Below are 19,332 nucleotides of genomic sequence, written 5' to 3'. Positions count from 1 at the left end.
ACATCTCCACCTCTCTTGAAAAAGGAACTAGTCTAGAGGAACACACAATAAGCAAACCACAGTAATGCAAGAATGTAAAAGATTGTTTATCTCATATTTGATATGACACAGGATTTTTAAAAATGCAATGTCATTGTCATAGTTTGGGTTTTTCACCATTTTGTCTGATGTGCAGTTTTACGCTCGCTTAGAAGAAATCATCTCCGTTGGTCAAATTACCAATTCCCTTTACCCCAACCTCCGCCACCCAATTTTCCTCGCTAAACCTCTTTGTTATTAACACACATAACACATGCACAAAAAACGGTCACACTACACAGTCATACAGTTACAATATGCATGCTTACCATCCCCCTCCTTACTAATACGGCACACTGGACAAACAATCTGCTGCACACGAGGGTTGGAAAAACCCGGCAGCTTTTCTCCAGCACAGTGCCATCTTTATCTTTCTACACCACACACACACACACACGCAAAAGACGCACACACTCACACACCCTCACATACACACCTAATGCGCTAACATCCACTCATTGTCCATCCAGTGCTGACCACCAAAGCAGTTTAGAACATGCCCGACCCCCTCCCTTCCAGTACCCCCCCCCCCCCCCCCCCCTCCCCCGACCCGGTCCCTCAGGCCTCTTTATCAGGCGTCTCCTCTAGCGTGATGACGGTGAACTCCTCAGATTTTCCGTTCTCCTGGATCTTCTCCTTGTTCATGAGGGTCACCATTTCCTGTTCCCTCTCCTGGGCTTGTGAGCTGGAGGCCACAATTCCAGCAGCTCCATTCCCCTCATTTTCTTTGGAGGTAATCATCAGGGTTTGTTTCTTGCCACACCAGCTGCAAGAACACATCCACACGTGTTTCTCCGCTTATTGCCAAGTCTCAAAAAGTCATTGGAATTCAATGTGCTTACCTCTTTCTTTTGGCGACGGCCACACAAACAAAGAGGATGGCGGCAACTGCTATAAGCACCCCAACGATGACAATCCAGTCTGCAGGGAGATGCCCCAAAAATAGTTGCTCTCAGAAATTTTAGGCACTAATTTTAGTGCTATTTGAGTTCACAACCTGACAGAAACACATTGCTGTAGCTTACTTGAGGAACCTCTGCCCTCCCGTTGATCCGGCTGTGGCGCAACCTCATTCATTCTTTTTCTGCCGCGTGGAGGTTCTTGTGTAGCTTCAGGTGGAAAAAATAAATAAATAAATATATATACCTGTATATATATATATATATATATATATATATATATATATATATATATATATATATATATATATATATACATAAAAAAAATGTCAGTTCTCTTTTTTTTTTTTTTTACAAGAACTGTGTGTGGAAAATTATAGTCTGATTACTTTCAGAATTAATTAGAATATAGTAAACAGACTTCAGTCTACCTGCTTTGTTAAATCTCAGATCTGGTGGCAAAACAATACTTTATTGGACGAGTGAGTCACACAAATTACTGTTTGATGAGTTGCGAAGTCACCAAACACACACCTGATGTCCATCAGTCAATACCTAACTTCTTAAAGTGACACTGAGTAAGATTTAGCTACGGACAGCAGGAGGAGTAGTGCTCATTACTGCATTTACCATAATGCCCATAATGTGAAAAATTACACATGCTCCCAGGGAGTATTTGTAATTTAGGGGCGTTACAGTAAACACAGCAATAAACACTCCTCCTCCTGCTCTCTGTAGCTATAAAAGACATGGCTTTGTCTGGAGGAGTGCCACCCCCCATGTAATATAATTTGATGATAACTACACCTACAATTATATTTAGGACCTACTATTGGTCATTAAGAACACACATTATTTGCATTTTTTTTAATTTATAGTCAATTAATGTATTCATTTTTAATGTAAAACGGTCTAAATCTTACAACAGTGTGACTTTTACCCATTTGAGCCCTCAATTTGAGCCCCCAATTTTTCCTGGACATGTAAACATCCAAATCATATGCCAAAGTTAACCATTTAAAAAAAAAAAAAGTGAAATAGTTGATGAAAAGGTATATTTTATGACCTGTCACAACAATGTAATTACTCATTGAGCAAACACACCAAACCAATTTGAGTAAGTGCAAATGCATATATCATCTTAAAGATCATGTGTACGAAAAATCGTTGTTCTATGTTTATTTTAGTATACTTTACTAAACTTTTGTTTGGGAGCTTTGAGGTTGTCATGTTTCGAAGTGCAGCCACAAAGTAAACAGCTCTGGTCATGTGACAATATTCTTTAAACATGTGACATTGCACACATTTCATCTCACATTTTAGTATGTCAGTACTTCTTGAAAAATGATTGAAAAATCATTTACAGAGCCGCAAAAATAGAATTTTCTTTATGGTCACTTTTGTGACCGATGGGTTGAAATGGGTTAAGTGCGGCTGGAGCAGGAGAACATCGCTGAATTATACTGCTACTCTTGTTGCGTATCTCACATTTTTGTCCCTTAGGATGGTTAGCCCTCAATCAATGTTTTTTTTTTTGTTTTTGTTTTTTTTAAGTATGTCTTTTCTACATTTTGCCCATAGTCTGTTTTTAGTAGCTAATTTCATTATTCATTGCATAATCCCGCTGGCTCTGTTTACCCCCGTGATAGGTTAGTATTGCTACATAGGATTTTCTATGTCTCTTTTGGTTGTACTTAGTGTGAATTATCCTCGGTGTTCTTTTATAGCTAATTGGCAGTTTTGAGTTGCGTTACTCTCGCAGTACGTGCTGTTTTTGTCAATAAATTTGCATTTGGATTTTTCCATCTGCCTCCAGTCTGTTTAGGGTCCACTTTTCTGTATCCTCTGTTTTACAAAGATAACAAACTGATTACTAATAAAACTAGAAATATTTCAGATGGGTACTAGTATTGTAAAGTGAATTTGACAAACTAACACCCTTTGTTCAGGCTTCATCTATCTGTGTTTAAACAATTTATTTTAAGTAATGGCAGTGTAACCTCAAAATTATAGTTTGAAAAAGTTATAATAATGCCACAGAAGTAACAGTGTGTCTTGTCAATTTGATGGTGAAGGAATTAGTGTCGGAGCCAAACAGCAGAGGGCCCCGCATCTTATTAAAAGTTCAGTTAAGTGATGAAGTTACTGCATAACTGACTTTTTTCAAATCAACAAAAATATAGTCTAGAATACACAGCCAACTCCTCATATGTGAATGATTCATTGTCAAGAGTGTGATGAATTCATAACCTCTGCTTGCCGTAGGATTACTTACACTCTGCAGTAGCATCCTCCTGCTTGTTATCTGGAAGGGGCTGTGTTACATCGATCCCTATGACAGGGGCGAGGGTCGACAGTGTTTCAACTTCATGGAGGGTTGGCTGCAGCCCAGAACCGGTGGGCTGATCAAAGTCTCCATCAGTGAACGTGACCAGGATACTGTCATTGTCGCCCCATCCAAGTGAACTATCTTTCACTGTAGGCTGTTCTGTGGTTTCTTCTGACGTAGAGGATGGTGTTGCAGCAGAGTGTCCCGATTCTGCTGGGGTGGACAGCTGCAGCCCAAGCTCTGCTGATGCGTGTGGTTTATGTCATATTTCATTCAGAAACATGAATTTATTATGATCATCAACTTTATCATGTTTGTGAAAACATCCCCTGGGGCCACAAAAAGCTATTGGTGGGGGTTGGGTCACTCATTGACAAAAACAATAGGGCAGTCAAACTTTCTGTCATCACTACAGCAACCTATCATGCTCAACAACATTCACAAAGAACAACAACGTCCAAGCATCTAACTTTAAGTAGATTGGCAAGTTGTTGACGACATGCTTTAATCACTTTGACTTTTTGGAATGATGTGATATTGGCATGCTTTTGTCTAATTGAGTGTTTTCAAAATGAATGCGGATAGTGGGTCCTACCTTGTTCACTTCTGACAAATGCCTTCTCACAGTCAACGTCAGGCCCAGCTAGTACATGTACAAAGTGGAAGAGATAAAAATGGAGACTTATATAAAAAGGGAATCAGTGAGATTATACAAAACATAAGTGAGTTATAGGAAGAAAAAAATGTTGCTGCAAAAAAAACAAACCTGATTCATCATAGCAGTAAGTATCAAAATCTTCATTTAGGTCGTCACGAGCATGAATGATTAAACCAGTCATGTTAATGGCACAGTTTTCGTGGTGACTGTGTCTGAGGATAGCAAAGCTCATGTTGCTGATCCAGCCATTCCTGAGGAGACAACATTTGACAAATACGCTGTTATTAAAAAATACAAGTATAGAATTGTATATATATATATATATATATATATATATATATATATATATATATATATATGTATTTCATTTTGAGATACACTGCTTTGAAGTTATTCAATACAAAGGAAACAGTAAAGAGCTCTTTTCATAAAATAATTTAAGCATTATGTGATAAATCAAAATAAAATACCAAAATCGAAATAGGTCAAAGGTTTTCCTCAATCAATCACTTAATTAAAAAAATTGCTGATGTGAAAAAGCGCTGGCCTTTTAAGCACAAACCTATTTTTTTTGTTTCGATAAACAGTCCAATTGCTTACAGTTTAAATTGAATCGGACAGAATTACAGGTATTGAAGGCCCTGTGCATATTAGATTGACACAGCAAAAAGGTCCAAGGTAAATAGGTTGAAATCTGATTGGCCCCCCCAAAAAAATGAAAAAAAAAAGAAAAAAATCCACAAATTATTGACAGCAGTGCGACAAAAAGAAATGAAATGAAGAGAATACCATTAAGAATTAATATAATTTCATGAAACAAATAGTAAATAGTATTGAGAACTGAAGGTCTTGCAGGACCTGACAGTTCTCCACTGTTCTAGTAACAAAGAAAAATAATTTATTCTGCTGTGGTGCCAATTGGCAAGAGAAGACAATACTTTTCCAGAGTTTGTAACGTAATAAATCAAAGTCTACATTTTTGTACGTAGCTGTCGAAACGCAAATTGGAGGACACACTATCGTGACAGCTGAACTAAACACTTTAAAATCAGTTGCTACAGTAACCTATGAAATCTTTGGGAACAAAATGACACGTAGCTGTGGTGTGGTGGTTACTGCGACAAATTCAGCTGCTTTCATGATGGCCACAAGGATTCCATTTAAACACAGCGTCACGCCACGACTCAAATTCCGCAAAAGGAATTAGAAGTGAAGGCAGGTCAAACATTGCAAAGATAATAACTATAATGAAGAGTAAACAAAAATCAGGCCTCACAAAATCAACTGACTGGGGGCTATAGTAGGGAGGAGAGAAGATAAACAGAGAGATTGAATCCAAGCAAACTAATGACACGAGTCACAGCTCAGCAGGTGAGCAAAGGAGCTGATTGGTTGAGAGGGGGGAGCAAATTAAATGTTTGTGCTTTCACCTGCATGTTTCCATGTTTTTGTCAAAGGCCTGTTGGACTTGTTCCGGACTTGCCATTGTACTCTGGAGCTGCTCGCACACCTTTTGAGCCTTGGAAAAAGTCAGAGAGTGGCGAGCGGCACCCTCGGCAATAAACACTCCGGCATAGCTGCAGCTGCGAGAATTGACTGTGGGAAAAACAGAACAGAAAGTGAAGTTAAAATGTGTAAATGTTTTAGGAACTTTACAGAAGTTGGGGTACAAAGGAACATTTGAGCACATATCGATCCCTCAGCATTGAATCTACAACACCACATGCACAGCTGTTAAGTCATAGTACATAGTACTGTGTTGGGGGCTTCAAGTCTTGTTTGTTTGAGATGTCAAAGACCACGAGAGCTCTTTCATCCATTCAGTTGGTAATAAGCGAATGATTTGATTTGATACGGGAATGGTGCGTTTCATGGCCAGTTCAATGTGTATAATTTTAGAACATTAAATGTCACGTTCCAGTATAGGGGGTGTTGATGATATGGACCCAAAATGCAGGGATGGGGTGCTCTCAAAATAAAAACACTTCACCAATGGCTCGGGAAAACACAGAAATAGAACTCACGAGGACAAGGAGGGTCTGCCAAAGACAGCAACAACAACATCAGTGACCTGATGAGATACACTCAAAACTGATGAGACAACAGGAAACACCCAACACAATTGGAGCAGGGAACTGATTGGCAGACAGAAGGAGAAGGAAATCAGGATGACAAGGACAGGTGGACATAATCACACTAGCAAGACACTGACACAAGGAGACCTGAAACATGAACAACTAACAAAACCAACATAAACCAAAACCAACACAAACCCAAGACATGTAAGAAACAAAAAATTCTAATCGCCCCAAAACATAACAGAGGCTAATAACAGAAGCGTGTTTGCAGAGAAAGGTCTTGGGCAAAAACACACACACAAACACACACAAATTCTTGAATTAAACTTTAAAAAATATATATATCTTATTTATGTCATTTTAGCCTCCGTAACCTAATCACTTTGATAAACACTTGTTTCACCAGACGTGAGCTGAACTACAAGAAAAACGACTTCTCGCAGTTAAAGTGAAAAGTTTGAAGCCAGGCAAGTGGGGAAAAAGAAACCAGCAGGCACCAGAAAGTGTTGGCACCGATCACACAAAACAGTGGGAGTATCTTGATAGGAGCAGGTGAATAACTGCATTCACACAAAAAGTGAGAGAAACCACTTTGGGAAGACAAACCAAAAAAAAAAAAAAAAGAACATTGGTAGCTACTGTGAGCAGTGAGCAGATTGTCATCCCTTTGGCAGTGCAGCCAAAGCCACGGCTGAGTACCGTAGATTTACCGCAGATAATATTGAATGTTCATGGGTGCAGCTAATATTTCCCGGATTAGGGATGTGCCGATACCAATCTCGCGAATGGAAATTGGGGTAGATCATATGTTTTACAGGCGATTGGGACAAAAACATTGTTTTTCTTTCATTTCAGAAATGTTATCACTCACAAAGTTACCAAATAACTTCAAGCCATAAATACCTCGACAAATGGAGCCTTAATAGTTTATTCTTACAATACACAATGTCATACATACCTTGGTATAGTGCTAGATTTGCCATTTTGACAGCTTCCTGAGAAGCAATCTGACAGGGCCATGATTTTGATATAGGCACTAATGTTTGAATCACTGCTAGCGCTCTTTTTTAAAAAGAGGAAAGAAAAGTTGTTACTGAATTAACATCCTGCAAAGCTGAACGTCGTTAATGGTCAAATAAGTGTCCCCCTGTCGTCCAGTCAGGAGTGAGTCCACACCCTTCTCCCCCACCCACACCAACCACGTCCAGTAGGGAAAGTTACTTTACTTCTTTTTTTTTGCTTCCTTTTTCTTTCGTGCTTCTTGTTTCTGGCGTGCGTCTTTTTTCTTTTTTGCGTATTTTGTCTTATTTCTTTTTTGTTGTTTTCTTCTTTTATCTTGCAAGCGTCTTTTTTCTATTTGTTTCCTTTTCTTTGCTAATTTTTACATTCACGCTTCTTTTTCTTGCTCTTTTTTGTTTGCTTCCTTTTTCTTGCATGCTAATTTTTCCTCGTCTGTTTTTATTTTCCTCTGTGCTCTTTTTTAATGACAGCTTTTTTCTTGCATGCTGTTTTTTACTGTGTGCTTCTTTTTTCTTGTGCGCAGGTTAAGAAATATTCTTTTAAAATAGCCAAGTCTGCCTTGTTGCCACATTACTGAGCGGCATTAGAATTAACGGAGCGACAGACAGGCTAGTAATTGACGCTAGTGACAGGCAGCTAAATACCAAAACATTGTTACTTTGATCTAGAGAGCTTTTTTTAGAGCATTTTAATGATTGATCCTCAAGCTGAACTATCGATATTTGCAATCAACTTATTATAATTTCTTAACCTCTATTGTTTGTCTATATTTCTGCATACAAACTACTTTTTCATTCCTCCTTCTGCACGTATAAAAGAATCAGCATGTTCGCTCATGTTCTTTCATCCCAAACTCATGCCAAGCATGCTTACCCCATGCCCCCTACCAATGTTCATGGAAGCGGTACCAAAACCAATTCAAATAATAGCTTGATGCAACTGATGACGTGTGCGCCATCTCTGGTTTGAGCTGCACGTTTTTTTGGTCATGTAGCTATCTGTCAAATCACTGGTGTTGCCTGATTGTTTTGTCCACCATACCTTCAAATAGAAGTTTAATGAGTGTAATTATTTGGTGACAAGCAAGTTTGTTCCCCACTGCTCACACATACCCATGGACTATACATAGCTGTCATTTACTCTTTACACGGCGCTAATGATGTCATTCATTGTTGACTATTAAATAAAAATCTAATTCACACAGACACATAGGACATTATATGGTAATGGCTATATGTGAAGGTCCTCCCACAAATCAGTGTCATCTACATCCTCAAGAGATAAAATGTATATTTGCAATACTGTATACAATTACAGTAAATGACACACTTATAAAGTGCCCTGCAAACATTGATATTAATTTCGCAAATCAATACATATTGCCCATATTTGTACAGTATCATACTACCTCATTTACTTGCAAACTACACCATTTCTGTTGGGGGGGTGTAAAAAAGGAAGTGCACTTTGGAGGAAATAACGGTTGCATAAATTTGACTGTTGGATTGCAACATATGCAAGTAAAACAAGTGAAAGCAAATTCATTGTGATTTATATACTGTGCTATTTATAAATCTTTCTTTCAAATTTTATTTTTTGAAACTAAAGATAGAGTCTAGATACAATTTATGTTTAACATATTATTTGACAAGATTTTCCCAAATAATTGTGAGTGATTTACATCATTTGAGATCTCTTGCAGTTAGAGGCAGTTGGGCAAAAAGCCTGTGCTAATACTGAATAGCAGTTTCTGCAGGCCTGCCCCCACCCACAATACACATAAATACACACACACACGCACGAGCACAACAGTTCTGACAAAACTAACACGGGCTGCCACATGGCACAGCGTCATTGAAAACAACAGTTGTGGCCTTGAAAAACAAGCCATCAAAGATCAAAAACTGGAGGAAAAAAAAAACAAGCATTCATTAGCATGCAGGAGCAGTCATGGGGTTCTTTTTCAGCCGCTAAGTCTGCCATCTCAAGGCAAATGCAGGCCTAAAGCATGCTTTGTCACTGAATGAAGTTGAAACCAAGGAGACCGATCATTCCTGGTGTCTCGAACTGGAGTCAAAGAAATCTAGCATGAAAAGTCATGGAAAATTCGTACAAGCTAAAGTCTATAGGTGATGTTCTCTACCTCTAATTTTCAATTCATTTTTCCTTTGTGTATGTTTAATTATTTGTTTGTTTTACTCGTAATGACCACATATTGTAATACCAAGGAGGCAGGTGCACAAACATTATGATTCATTGAGACAATTAAAACGTTATCAACGGTATGTAATCATCGACAAGCAGGTACCTTCATCTCAAGAGCTGCTTTTGCTTTCTCTTATCACCTCAAGTCACGGGATGTCACGCTCAGACACATTCTTGTTCAATGTAACATTATATTTCATCAGTTGTTTTCAAGCCAGGCCCCACGCCTTCCCTTCTGAAAGGTTGCATCAGCACACTTGAGTGTTGCTCTGTCAGCAGGGGTGTTCTACAACTTACGACAAAGTGCAAAATGTGGGATCTTCTGGAAGATAGATTTGGTGTACACACACAATCGTACAATAACAGCGGAAGGGGGAAAGGTGTGCTATGTAGCCTTTTAATGTCTTCACAGTCCTGATGGCAATATCAAGCATAACGGAAATTAGGGTCATTTTACTTTGCAGTCACAGCAAGATGTGTCAAACCACATACTCTCTTGACTTGGCCACCACCTAAATTTGCAGTTGCTGAATGCGGTTTGGGGCTAATCTTGCTGAAAAGCAAACGGTGAGCAAATGTTTCCGAGGAGTGGTGAAAGATTTTCCATCGGTGTGAAGAATCATTTACATTTCTAGCTGGCTTTCACATGATTTTATGCTTGTTTTTTGTTTTTCTTTCTCGCATCACTTATACTGATCAAATATTAATGTGGCTTTTGATTAATTTCTGGACTTCTCAGCAAGTCTTGCTAAACAATTCTCCAAAATATTAAGTTAACTGGCATGCACTACCTTTCAGATAAAAAATGCTAGTGATAGAAAACTGCACTCTTGTAAGATCCAGTGCAGGATTGCCTCGAGTAATGTTCATTTCACATAATTTTATCATATTATACACTTTGGGTACTTGCCCTGATGTATTTGTTATCTGTTTGGTTGCAACCATGGTAAAACCACACCTTCTTGATACAAAGCTGCCAACACAAGATTTTGCTGTCTGCATATCTATGATAGGCCAAGGGACTCTGGCTGTCATATTTGGCATTTTATCCAGACTTGCATTTCAATTATAGGAAGTGGCATCTCTTGCAAAAAAAAAAAAAAGTTTTCTCATTTCATTTAGGTTTTTTTTTTTTTTAGGTATATACTATTTCAAGCTGAATAATACCATAGCTGGTGCTGCGAAAATAGAGAGAAGAGATACGTTGCTATTACAGCTGCTGTCTCGAATGCAAAAAGAGGCACACACGTGGTGAAGTAGCAGAGGAAGCCGAGTGGGAAGAAAAAAGCCACTTGGTTTAGAACCGGTGCCAAGGATTATTATTGCATTATTGCACATTTTTCATTGGACAACAATTGCTGAACTAGTGTTCGCTTCAAATTGTGACAATAGTCCATATTGTAAATGGTAAATGGACTTTCACTTATATAGCGCTTTTCTACCTTAGGTTCTCAAAGCGCTTTACACTAACTAGTCATTTACCTACTGATGACGCAGCATCAGGAGCAACTGGGGGTTCAGTGTCTTGCTCAAGGACACTTAGACATGGTCTTGATGGTCGGGGGATCGAACTCACGGCCTTTCGGCTGGGAGACGACCACTCTACCACTAAGCCATGCCGCCCCAAATTGTGTACACACCAATTGTGTACACAAATGGTCCCTTTATTCTTTATGGATGACCTTCCGCAACCGTAGCACAGCTGTCAATGTTCGCTACTACACCACTAATGATACCCTTAAAGATGGGTGGCAATCATGGGTTTTGTCATACAGCAGTTGGAAAAGAGTGTGGCACAGCCATAAACTAAGACGACACTAAAAAATGTTTGGTTAGGTGAGTCAAAGAAGTATGGAGACGTTAAACAGTGTGGTCCACTCTGTGGATAGTAACTTCCTGTCCACCAATAAACTAAAATTAAACCATTTGCATTTTTTTTAGCAATCAGTCATACCATTATAATAATCTTATCAGCAATTGGGGTACAATTATAGAATAGGTGTATCAAAATCAAAAAGGCTGCTGTTTATTGCTTGAATTACAGATGTCAATGTAAAATCCTTCCATGAATCTAATTTTGGATTGCATGAAGGGTTAGCCTGGAAACAGGATCCCACTGGTTGACCTTAATGATATACTTGCGCCCACAGAGTTAATGTTCAAAGACTTTGTTCTGGGCTATGATGAGCACACTGACATGAAAAAAAAATCTCTCTCACTCACACATATACACACACACACACACACACACACACATTCAAAAGCAGCCTTGAAAAGACCAAACACGTTAAAGTCCTTCCACATAGATGCTGTCTAGCGATAAACTGTTATTTGCCTTGAAATGAGGACTCATTTAGGGTGTGTAATGCTGAGCACCGCGGTGCCAGAGGGAGTCTATGTGAACAACCTGACAACCATCTCCTGTGGGATCAAGCTAGATGCACCCAGACCTGTTTGATTCAGCACCTCTAGAGATGCATCGCTCGGGGCAACTAATCCAATCAAAACCCAACTCTGGCAGTACATGTGAGATGAAAAAACAATGTCATTTGCATGGTGGGGTGGTGCTGTACATCCTTTGTGAACATCGTAAAGCATTAAAATGCACGCTTCCTGCTATAAAGGTGAACAAAAAAAAAAAAACATGTGCCTGTTGCCTCTGTAGGCTGTGCTTGATGTTCACATTCAATAAATGGGTTCCACTGCCTGGCACGTTAACATGCTAGACACAGACACAGCGGAAAATCATTTTCTTTGTGTCTGTCAGGAGTCTCAGACTGCCAGACATGGGGCTGTCTGCGCTGTGGTGTGCACAGACACGCTTGCCGGCATCTACTCTCTTTTTATTCCCTTCCTTTTACAAATAGCACAGAACAAAGCTTTTCATTTAAGTTTTACTCTCATATTCTCGTAAAGATCACAAATTTAATATTCCTATGTACAAACAAAGGTGAGAAGCCGGGAGAAAAATCTCATATCACACAATGAGCAATGCAAAGAAAGCATAGTCAACTCACCTTGAAGTTGCTCTGACCTACAGCAGGCCAGATGTCCTAAGGTGACCCCTAAGAGAAGAGTCCACATCCTGGGCGAGCCTCGTGTGGATGGCTTACAGAGTAGCTGAAGGTAAATGTGGTTAAAATCCCTTCAACGGTCCTGTTCCCTCTCAACCAGGACGCTCAATGTGAGTATGTAAAAGAGAGTGAATGAGAATAAAAAAAGCTTAAAAATGAAGCTGCCTTTGTGAGAGGGACCCGCTGTGTGTGTGTGTGTGTGTGTGTGTGTGTGTGTTGGCAGCTGGAGAGCACTCAGACTTTGCTCAACTTTTCTCTTCTGTCTGCACACCACAGCAGCTGTATGCGCCCACACGAGAAGAGGAAGAGCGCCTCGTGAACACACACCCACTTGCCCCACCTCTCTGCCTCCGCCGCTCTTCCTTTGCCTTCCGCTGCAGTTTCGAACGAATAAAGGCGAAGGTGATCTCTCCCTCTCATCTGGCTCCGTGGCGACCTCCTCCTCCCCCTCTCCATCTCCTGCTCCCCTGCTTCCTCCTTTCACACGGCAACAGTTTCAGTGTGCCCATCTGGTCTTTTGTTTGCTCCTCACTTCATTTTCAATTCAACCAATTTTCTTGTCTTTGCTCCCTTTCACCGGGTCTTTGCATCTCGCGGTGTGATTTGGTGGCAGCGGAGGGAGCTAGTCACATCCATTTCACAGCCACACTCATCATTTTAAAAAGAGGAATAAAAATAAGAAAACTGGAATCCCGACAAAGGACATTCCAATCCATGTATCCAGTCAATCAATTCTACTCTTCCAACCTTGTGGAGAAAGCCTTCTTCTGTTCTGTCATGACTTGTAGAGCTTGGTGCAAGAATATACCAACCCTGATCCCAGCCCCGATCGCTATCAAGTATACAATTTGCGTGGATGACCATCAAATCCCTGGAGGATGGGATCACGGGCAACATTTCACGGAAAAAACGGTGGGATTAATCATTCATCATCATTCAACTAAGTGGAGATAATGTCTTATTTCCTCTCTGGCTACTCCAAATGTTCTCGATGAATCCCTAATTTTAAATCTCTGTGTATCCAGCACCTATCTTAATTTTAGTGTGTCATGCTCGTCGGTAGCAAAGGCTTCCTGACAACCAACCCACAGTGGAACATCATCTCATATAAACACACATGGTGACAAAACATGACTGCTTTGAGTAATTCTGTGTCTTCCAAATAAGCCAGGACTAAAGGATGTCGAATGACGCAGCCGGAGCGATGACTTGTGAGTGACTCATCAGGTGAGCAACACAGAAATGACTTGCTCTTAAAGTAAGTTTAAAGACATAATCCAATGTATTCAAAGATGAAAGAAAAAAGATACGGTTGTATACAATAGTTGCGATAGGCAATGATGACTTGCGTCTATAATATCCCTGTAAATCATTATTCAGGAAAAACAATTATTAATGGAAGTTAGAGACATGTCTCATGGGTCAACGTTAAAAAGTGGGACACCACAATTTGATTGAAAATCAAATATGTAATAAACTGTCACTAGGAACTATTTAAAACTAATCTAATCACTGGTCAGTCTGGTGACCGGTGTTTGTGTAATACTTCAGTAAATACTAAGTTGTATTTTGGGATGGCAGTTTAACAACACTAAAGTGGATGCACTCACCATTCGAGTCAGTGGTCACTGAACGCAACCACAAATTAATTGCCAAATAGAACAAAAAAGTGCATAGGCTTTCTTTTGCTTGTCCACGAAGCTACCGATGGTTACTTTTTTTTTTTTACTTGTTCATAAAACTGAATATCAATTGGCACAACATTTCTCACGGTCCCACCTTGGGAATAGGGCCTCACAAATACCTAGATCACTTTTGATTCGACTGAATCACACAAGAGGAGAACAAAGTAGTTCTAGTCCAGATTCGCCGCCATCGTGAATGTGAAATACGATGGGATTTAACGGAAACGGAAAGAATAATCATTCTGCCCTCATTCTCTCTCTCTCTCCCTCCCTCCTAGGAAACACTTACCATAAATGATTATACGAAAAAAAAAAAAGAGATCTCGGGACTCGCAAGAGATGGGCTTGAGAATCCGGAGTCTTACACATAAATCGGGGTAGTTCAAAAGTATGGCGATTGACTTACAGTACGTAAGTGCGCATGCCGGACAGTTTAGAGCTGTTTAGGTCACATACAGCTATTTGGAAATGTGAAAAACCTCACGAAAAATTGCATTTCACAAAAACATCAGAATCGAGCATTAAGCATGGCAAGTGCGAACCTAGCCTTTTGAAACATGAAACACAGGAAGTACAAAGTAGATGAACAAGAGAAACCAACCTGAGAAAAAACATCGTAGCCACAAGTAAACCGTCTGGGCAAGAAATGAAATTGAGAACAATACACTTCCAAGGGAACTCCCTCTACCTTTATTACCGTCGCTAACATCCTCTTGGGGCTTAATTTATTTACAGTACTTTGTTATGCAAAAGATGATTTTTGCTTTGAAAAAAGCAGATTTAATAGTTGCTGACATTTGTATTGACTTTTCCTGACCTGAGAGATAACCTGTCAAAGAACCACCAAACAGTCATAGTCATTTCCCAAGCGACGGTTACTATCATGTGATAGAAAGCAAAGTAACAAGCGTGCTTGCATCAGAATAAAGTCCGTTTGGAGTTTCCTCTATTTCTTAGTAAACCGACTGACTGCACATCAGTTTCTGTGCGCAGCTGAAATATGAGGACCTTAAGCTAATGATTACCCAGGCAAAGTCGGTTTCCGTGCCAGAACAATGTCTGTCCTACTTTCTCTCATTGGAAAATTATTTACACAAAACCAAGCGCCGGTGACTATTGGATCAGCGTGTAACATTGGTTGTGACTGATAAATCCACTTTAAAACATCGGAGCATACACAAGGTCCCATATACTGTATGTCACCTTTAGAAAACACATACAGTATAGGCAAAACCACTTTACCATGGAATGCTCAATCACTCACTCATTTGAGGAAAATCATTTTAAACCAAGGTGTAAACTCGAGTTTACCTCATGTTCAACGGTCTCTTTTCATGTCACCTTGACTCACAGATAGTAATTTGCTGGGCGGAGATGAAGACTTACGCAGAATGTATATCATAATTCTGTTCATTTGGTGATATAATCCCTCTTTTGAGGGGTGTCACGCAAGGGAGAAAAAAAATGAATAGTACGTGAGGTGACCGGCTGTATATGGGTAATGACTGAGCCCTAAATTAAACATCAGACTGCTGATTCAGCCAATACAGCAAAGACAAACTTTTCCATGATGGGGAGTTAGTGAGAACACATACTCACTCTGTCATCAGACATCCCTGTGGTCAGCAATCTGTAATGTAGCCAACAGATTGAAACTTTTCACAATTCCTTTTATGGAACATGCCTTTATTTTTTTTTCTCTGGTGAACTTAACCATCACAAAGTGACAAGCACAAATCAGAATGTATGCATGGAACAGCGTGATATCGTTTGAAAAGTTACTTTTTTCACAATTAGTGATTTTGACATGAAGTAGTGTAATGACATCAGAAAAGTGGGTTATGACAACTTTTCATCTCATAACCTAACCTGCCTGATGCGTTCTTGGTATTGTGATATATATATATATATATATATATATATATATATATATATATATATATATATATATATATATATATTATATATATATAAAAATATAAAAGAGAGAGAGAGAGAGAGAGAGAGAGAGAGAGAGAGTAGAAACTCTGCACAATGTTGTATACTTTTTTCTTCAAGTTCATTTTTTTTTAAAGTATTGCTGCTCCAGTGCAAACCAATTTACATTTTTTCATTTATTGTTTTAAATTTTTTTCAGCATCAAACTGTTCAATTGGTCAAAAATGTTTCTAGTTTAAATACGGATTGACATATTTTTATTTCTATCCTTGATACACTAGTTATTTGTATTTTATCTGTCTTTTTGATTTGGGGGTTTTGTTCATGTGTTTAAGTTCATGTTTCTGTGGCTCTTGTGTCAGTGTCTTGTTAGTTTTGTTTGCGCCCACCTGTCTGAGTTAACCTGCTTTTCTTGTGTTGGCCAATTAGCTCCCTGTACCTACTGTGTTTTGCCGGGCTTCCTTGTCAGTTTTGTGTGTATTTATTTTCCTGTTTCTTTTCGGTTTGTGTCGCGTCATTTTCATTGTCAGTGTTGCGATCAGTTTCTCGTCGTCTTTGCGTTTCCCGTGATTTCTCCAGTGTAGAGTCTTTTGGTACAAAGTTTATTTCTGTTTTTTTATTTGTTTTTTTTATTTTTGTTTGTTACATTTTATGCAGCCTTTGAGGTTGTACCTTTATATTAAATTATTATTTTATGCACACCTGTCTGCTTACCTGCATTTTGGTCCACACCTGCCCGATAGCCTCTTTTCCCCTTGGAATGGCTCAAAATAATTCAATAAAGATTGATTGCACACAAGTGCATTTTTTATACAATGGGACAAGCTAGAGGAGTGGGACGTCAGTTGGCTGTTAGCATCAAGTGCCTGTTGCAGCTAACAATAGCTCTTGCTAGCTGGAGTTGCAACGGCATTGTTTTCAATAAAAGAGGCAGGCAGATTTAGCCAACGTCCAACTCCAATCTTGTTCACACACAGAAATATTACTAAAATCAAAAGGATCATATGAAAGTTATGATGTCTCCAGCACATTTAATTAGGTGCACTGGTTTGAGAATACAAAAAAGGTATTCCATTTGACTCGTTTTTAACTGCGGTCTTTTGGCATATACACGCAATCATAAACTTGGCACACCCACACACACAAATGGTATAGGCAATAGGTGCGTGGATGCTTAGAGGGGTGAAAGGGCAAAACTGGTTCATGACATGGTCGAAATTTTGCTTGGAAATGTCATTGAAATTTTGCCCCCCAAAAAATTGTTCTTCAGACAACTGCAATCGTGTATTGTTCTGGCTGAGCATGACTGGACTTAGAATAGGCTTGGAGCAATGACAACAAAGCCTCGCTTCGGTTTGGCTGCTGGAACAGCAGACCCGCCATGTTTGAACAGTGTCATAAAACACTGTATAGCCGACAGGAATGCCCTGCGTCATAATCCCCCTGCACCCAATTTTGCTCACTTTGTATGAGCTCAAGCACTACAAACCGCAATCATTTGAGTCATCGGTCACATGCATTTACAGTAAATACGATACATAGCATCTAAAAGGGGGATGTGTGTGATGCCAATGCTGCATTTTCATGGGAAAAAAAAAAAGAACTGTTGCTAATGGCAAAAGGGGCTAAGCGGTGGAAATCCTGTCAACAATGGTTGAACAAACATTGCGCATGGGATCACACGGATGAGGGAAAGCCTCCTAGTATTCCTGGGGCACAGTGATCAGTCACAAAGTCCCTTCAGATGGGAAATACAAATCTAAAGTTTGGAAACACCTTTGTATTCACCTGTGACCCGAAAGGGTTTCTATGCCATAAAGCATCATTCACAGCATTGGTGTATATGCAAAACCGTTACCTGGGCAAAAGGTGCCTACTGTGAAGTATGGAAAATATGAAATCTATTTTGTTTTCATTTACAGTTATTGAAAAAAAAATCATGGAATTAGAGGATGTTTCTAAACTTTTAAATGACACTCATTTCTGCACAGTGGAGCGCAAATCTACAATTATACCTATAAATGTGCCGACTAATATTGAGCCCTATCATTTAAAAAATATATGTATTTTTCAAACAAGCCATTGACTAAGACCTTTCTTGCGAGTCAGTCTCCTTGCTATTCTCACTCAAGTTGAAACACATCCAATATTGGCACGGCTGATGTGCACATTTGCCCACTACCGTTGCTAAAGCAACTGCTTCCACAAAGTCCCAAGCTGTGTGACCATGAGTGTGACCTACATTGCATGCTGAGCACTACAAGATCTTTCCAACCTTGTTCATGGTTCATAAGAAAAATAAAAAAATCAGCCTGACGGTATTCCTCATTGATTTTTAAACCTCCTTAATGCATTGCAAAAACCATTCAACCATTCATTAACTGCAAACATTCCCTTCAACATAGGAAAATGTGTAAACTTTCTACACAAAAGGCACATTTTGTTATGATACAAATGCCTGATTATTCAGAGTGGAAAGCACGAGACTTTTATTAGCTGCTGGTAGCTACAGGCTATAGCTTTTGATGACATGTTCTGTTCCAAGTTCTTTTCTTTCACTTTGTTCTTAGTGTCATGTGTCTTCATGTAGAAGTAAAAATACTTGCGAATATCTAGAATTTCATTTCCTCTTTCTTGGAGTCAAAGGTATTTCTAAAATCTCTATGATGTAATGCAGCATATATATATATATATATATATATATATATATATATATATATATATATATATATGTCTCAAGCAAATATTTGATCCCTTTTAGTTGATGCCTAAAGCTTTTAATACATCCCTCAAATCTCAAATTGTCATATAAACAACTTTTATGTTGCATAGTCGCAGTGGGCACCAGACGGAAGGTTATTGCGCTTTTACAAAAATGTCCTTGCCAGTTTTTTGACATTCATGTCTCGATCAAAATAGCTCGATCATCAAGGCAGAAAAAGGCAGAAAATAAATCAGATGAAAAAATATCTAATTTGTGCTAGAAAGGCATGTTGTCCACTGTTGACCTGAGGGAAGAAGCCCATTTTTTCTTTTGAACAAAATTCCTTTGCTATGTTTGATGAAAAAAGATTTGGTTTGGGCAGATTTAATCAAAGAAAGTGTCACTAATTCTGCTATTGCATGCTTGTGACACAAATCTATTCACAATGTTTTACAAAACTTAACCAACTTTCTATTTGTGCATTCTCATTTGACCACATGACACAAAGAACAAATGTGCATGCAATGCACAAGTCATTTGGGCATTATGGTAGCAATAAAACTGTGATTTTCTCAAGAGCGATGATCATAATCTCATGAAGCATTCACTCTTTTTTTCTTACCAAACCGGCATCCAGACCATGGTCGGGTCTAATATCACAGCA

The 19,332-nt window shown here is 39.1% G+C and overlaps 1 protein-coding gene across 2 annotated transcripts; it reads right to left on the bottom strand.

The window, feature by feature from the left end:
- Positions 1 to 632: 632 nt before the first annotated feature.
- cd44b (CD44 molecule (IN blood group) b) lies at positions 633 to 12,705 on the bottom strand. 2 transcript variants are annotated; one of them, XM_088417212.1, is made up of 8 exons: positions 12,285 to 12,705; positions 5,395 to 5,560; positions 4,073 to 4,215; positions 3,902 to 3,949; positions 3,253 to 3,549; positions 1,104 to 1,187; positions 921 to 999; positions 633 to 844 (listed from the first exon to the last, which is right to left on the bottom strand). In XM_088417212.1, exons 1-8 carry the CDS (start codon positions 12,349 to 12,351, stop codon positions 637 to 639), a joined length of 1,092 nt encoding a protein of 363 aa, XP_088273338.1. In that variant the 5' UTR covers positions 12,352 to 12,705; the 3' UTR covers positions 633 to 636. The 2 variants fall into 2 exon arrangements, with proteins under 2 accessions (XP_088273338.1, XP_088273339.1); XM_088417213.1 differs by having other exon boundaries at positions 3,253 to 3,546; positions 12,285 to 12,704.
- Between the last annotated feature and the right edge of the window lie 6,627 nt (positions 12,706 to 19,332).

The sequence above is a fragment of the Hippichthys cyanospilos genome, chromosome 6 (assembly GCF_059441005.1).
Source record: "Hippichthys cyanospilos isolate Australia breed blue-spotted pipefish chromosome 6, RoL_Hcya_1.0, whole genome shotgun sequence".
Classification (NCBI taxonomy): Eukaryota; Metazoa; Chordata; class Actinopteri; order Syngnathiformes; family Syngnathidae; genus Hippichthys; species Hippichthys cyanospilos.
Note: the sequence above shows the minus strand (reverse complement) of the source record. Positions and strands in the feature narration are given on the sequence as shown.

Bases quoted from the DNA above. Each gene is read 5' to 3' on its own strand.
- cd44b (XM_088417212.1), bottom strand. From the start codon at position 12,351: ATGTGGACTCTTCTCTTAGGGGTCACCTTAGGACATCTGGCCTGCTGT. The intron at 3,550-3,901 runs GTAGGACCCACT...CACACGCATCAG, and splicing joins ATTTGTCAGAAGTGAACAAG to CAGAGCTTGGGCTGCAGCTG. The intron at 845-920 runs GTAAGCACATTG...GTGTTCTTGCAG, and splicing joins GCCGTCGCCAAAAGAAAGAG to CTGGTGTGGCAAGAAACAAA.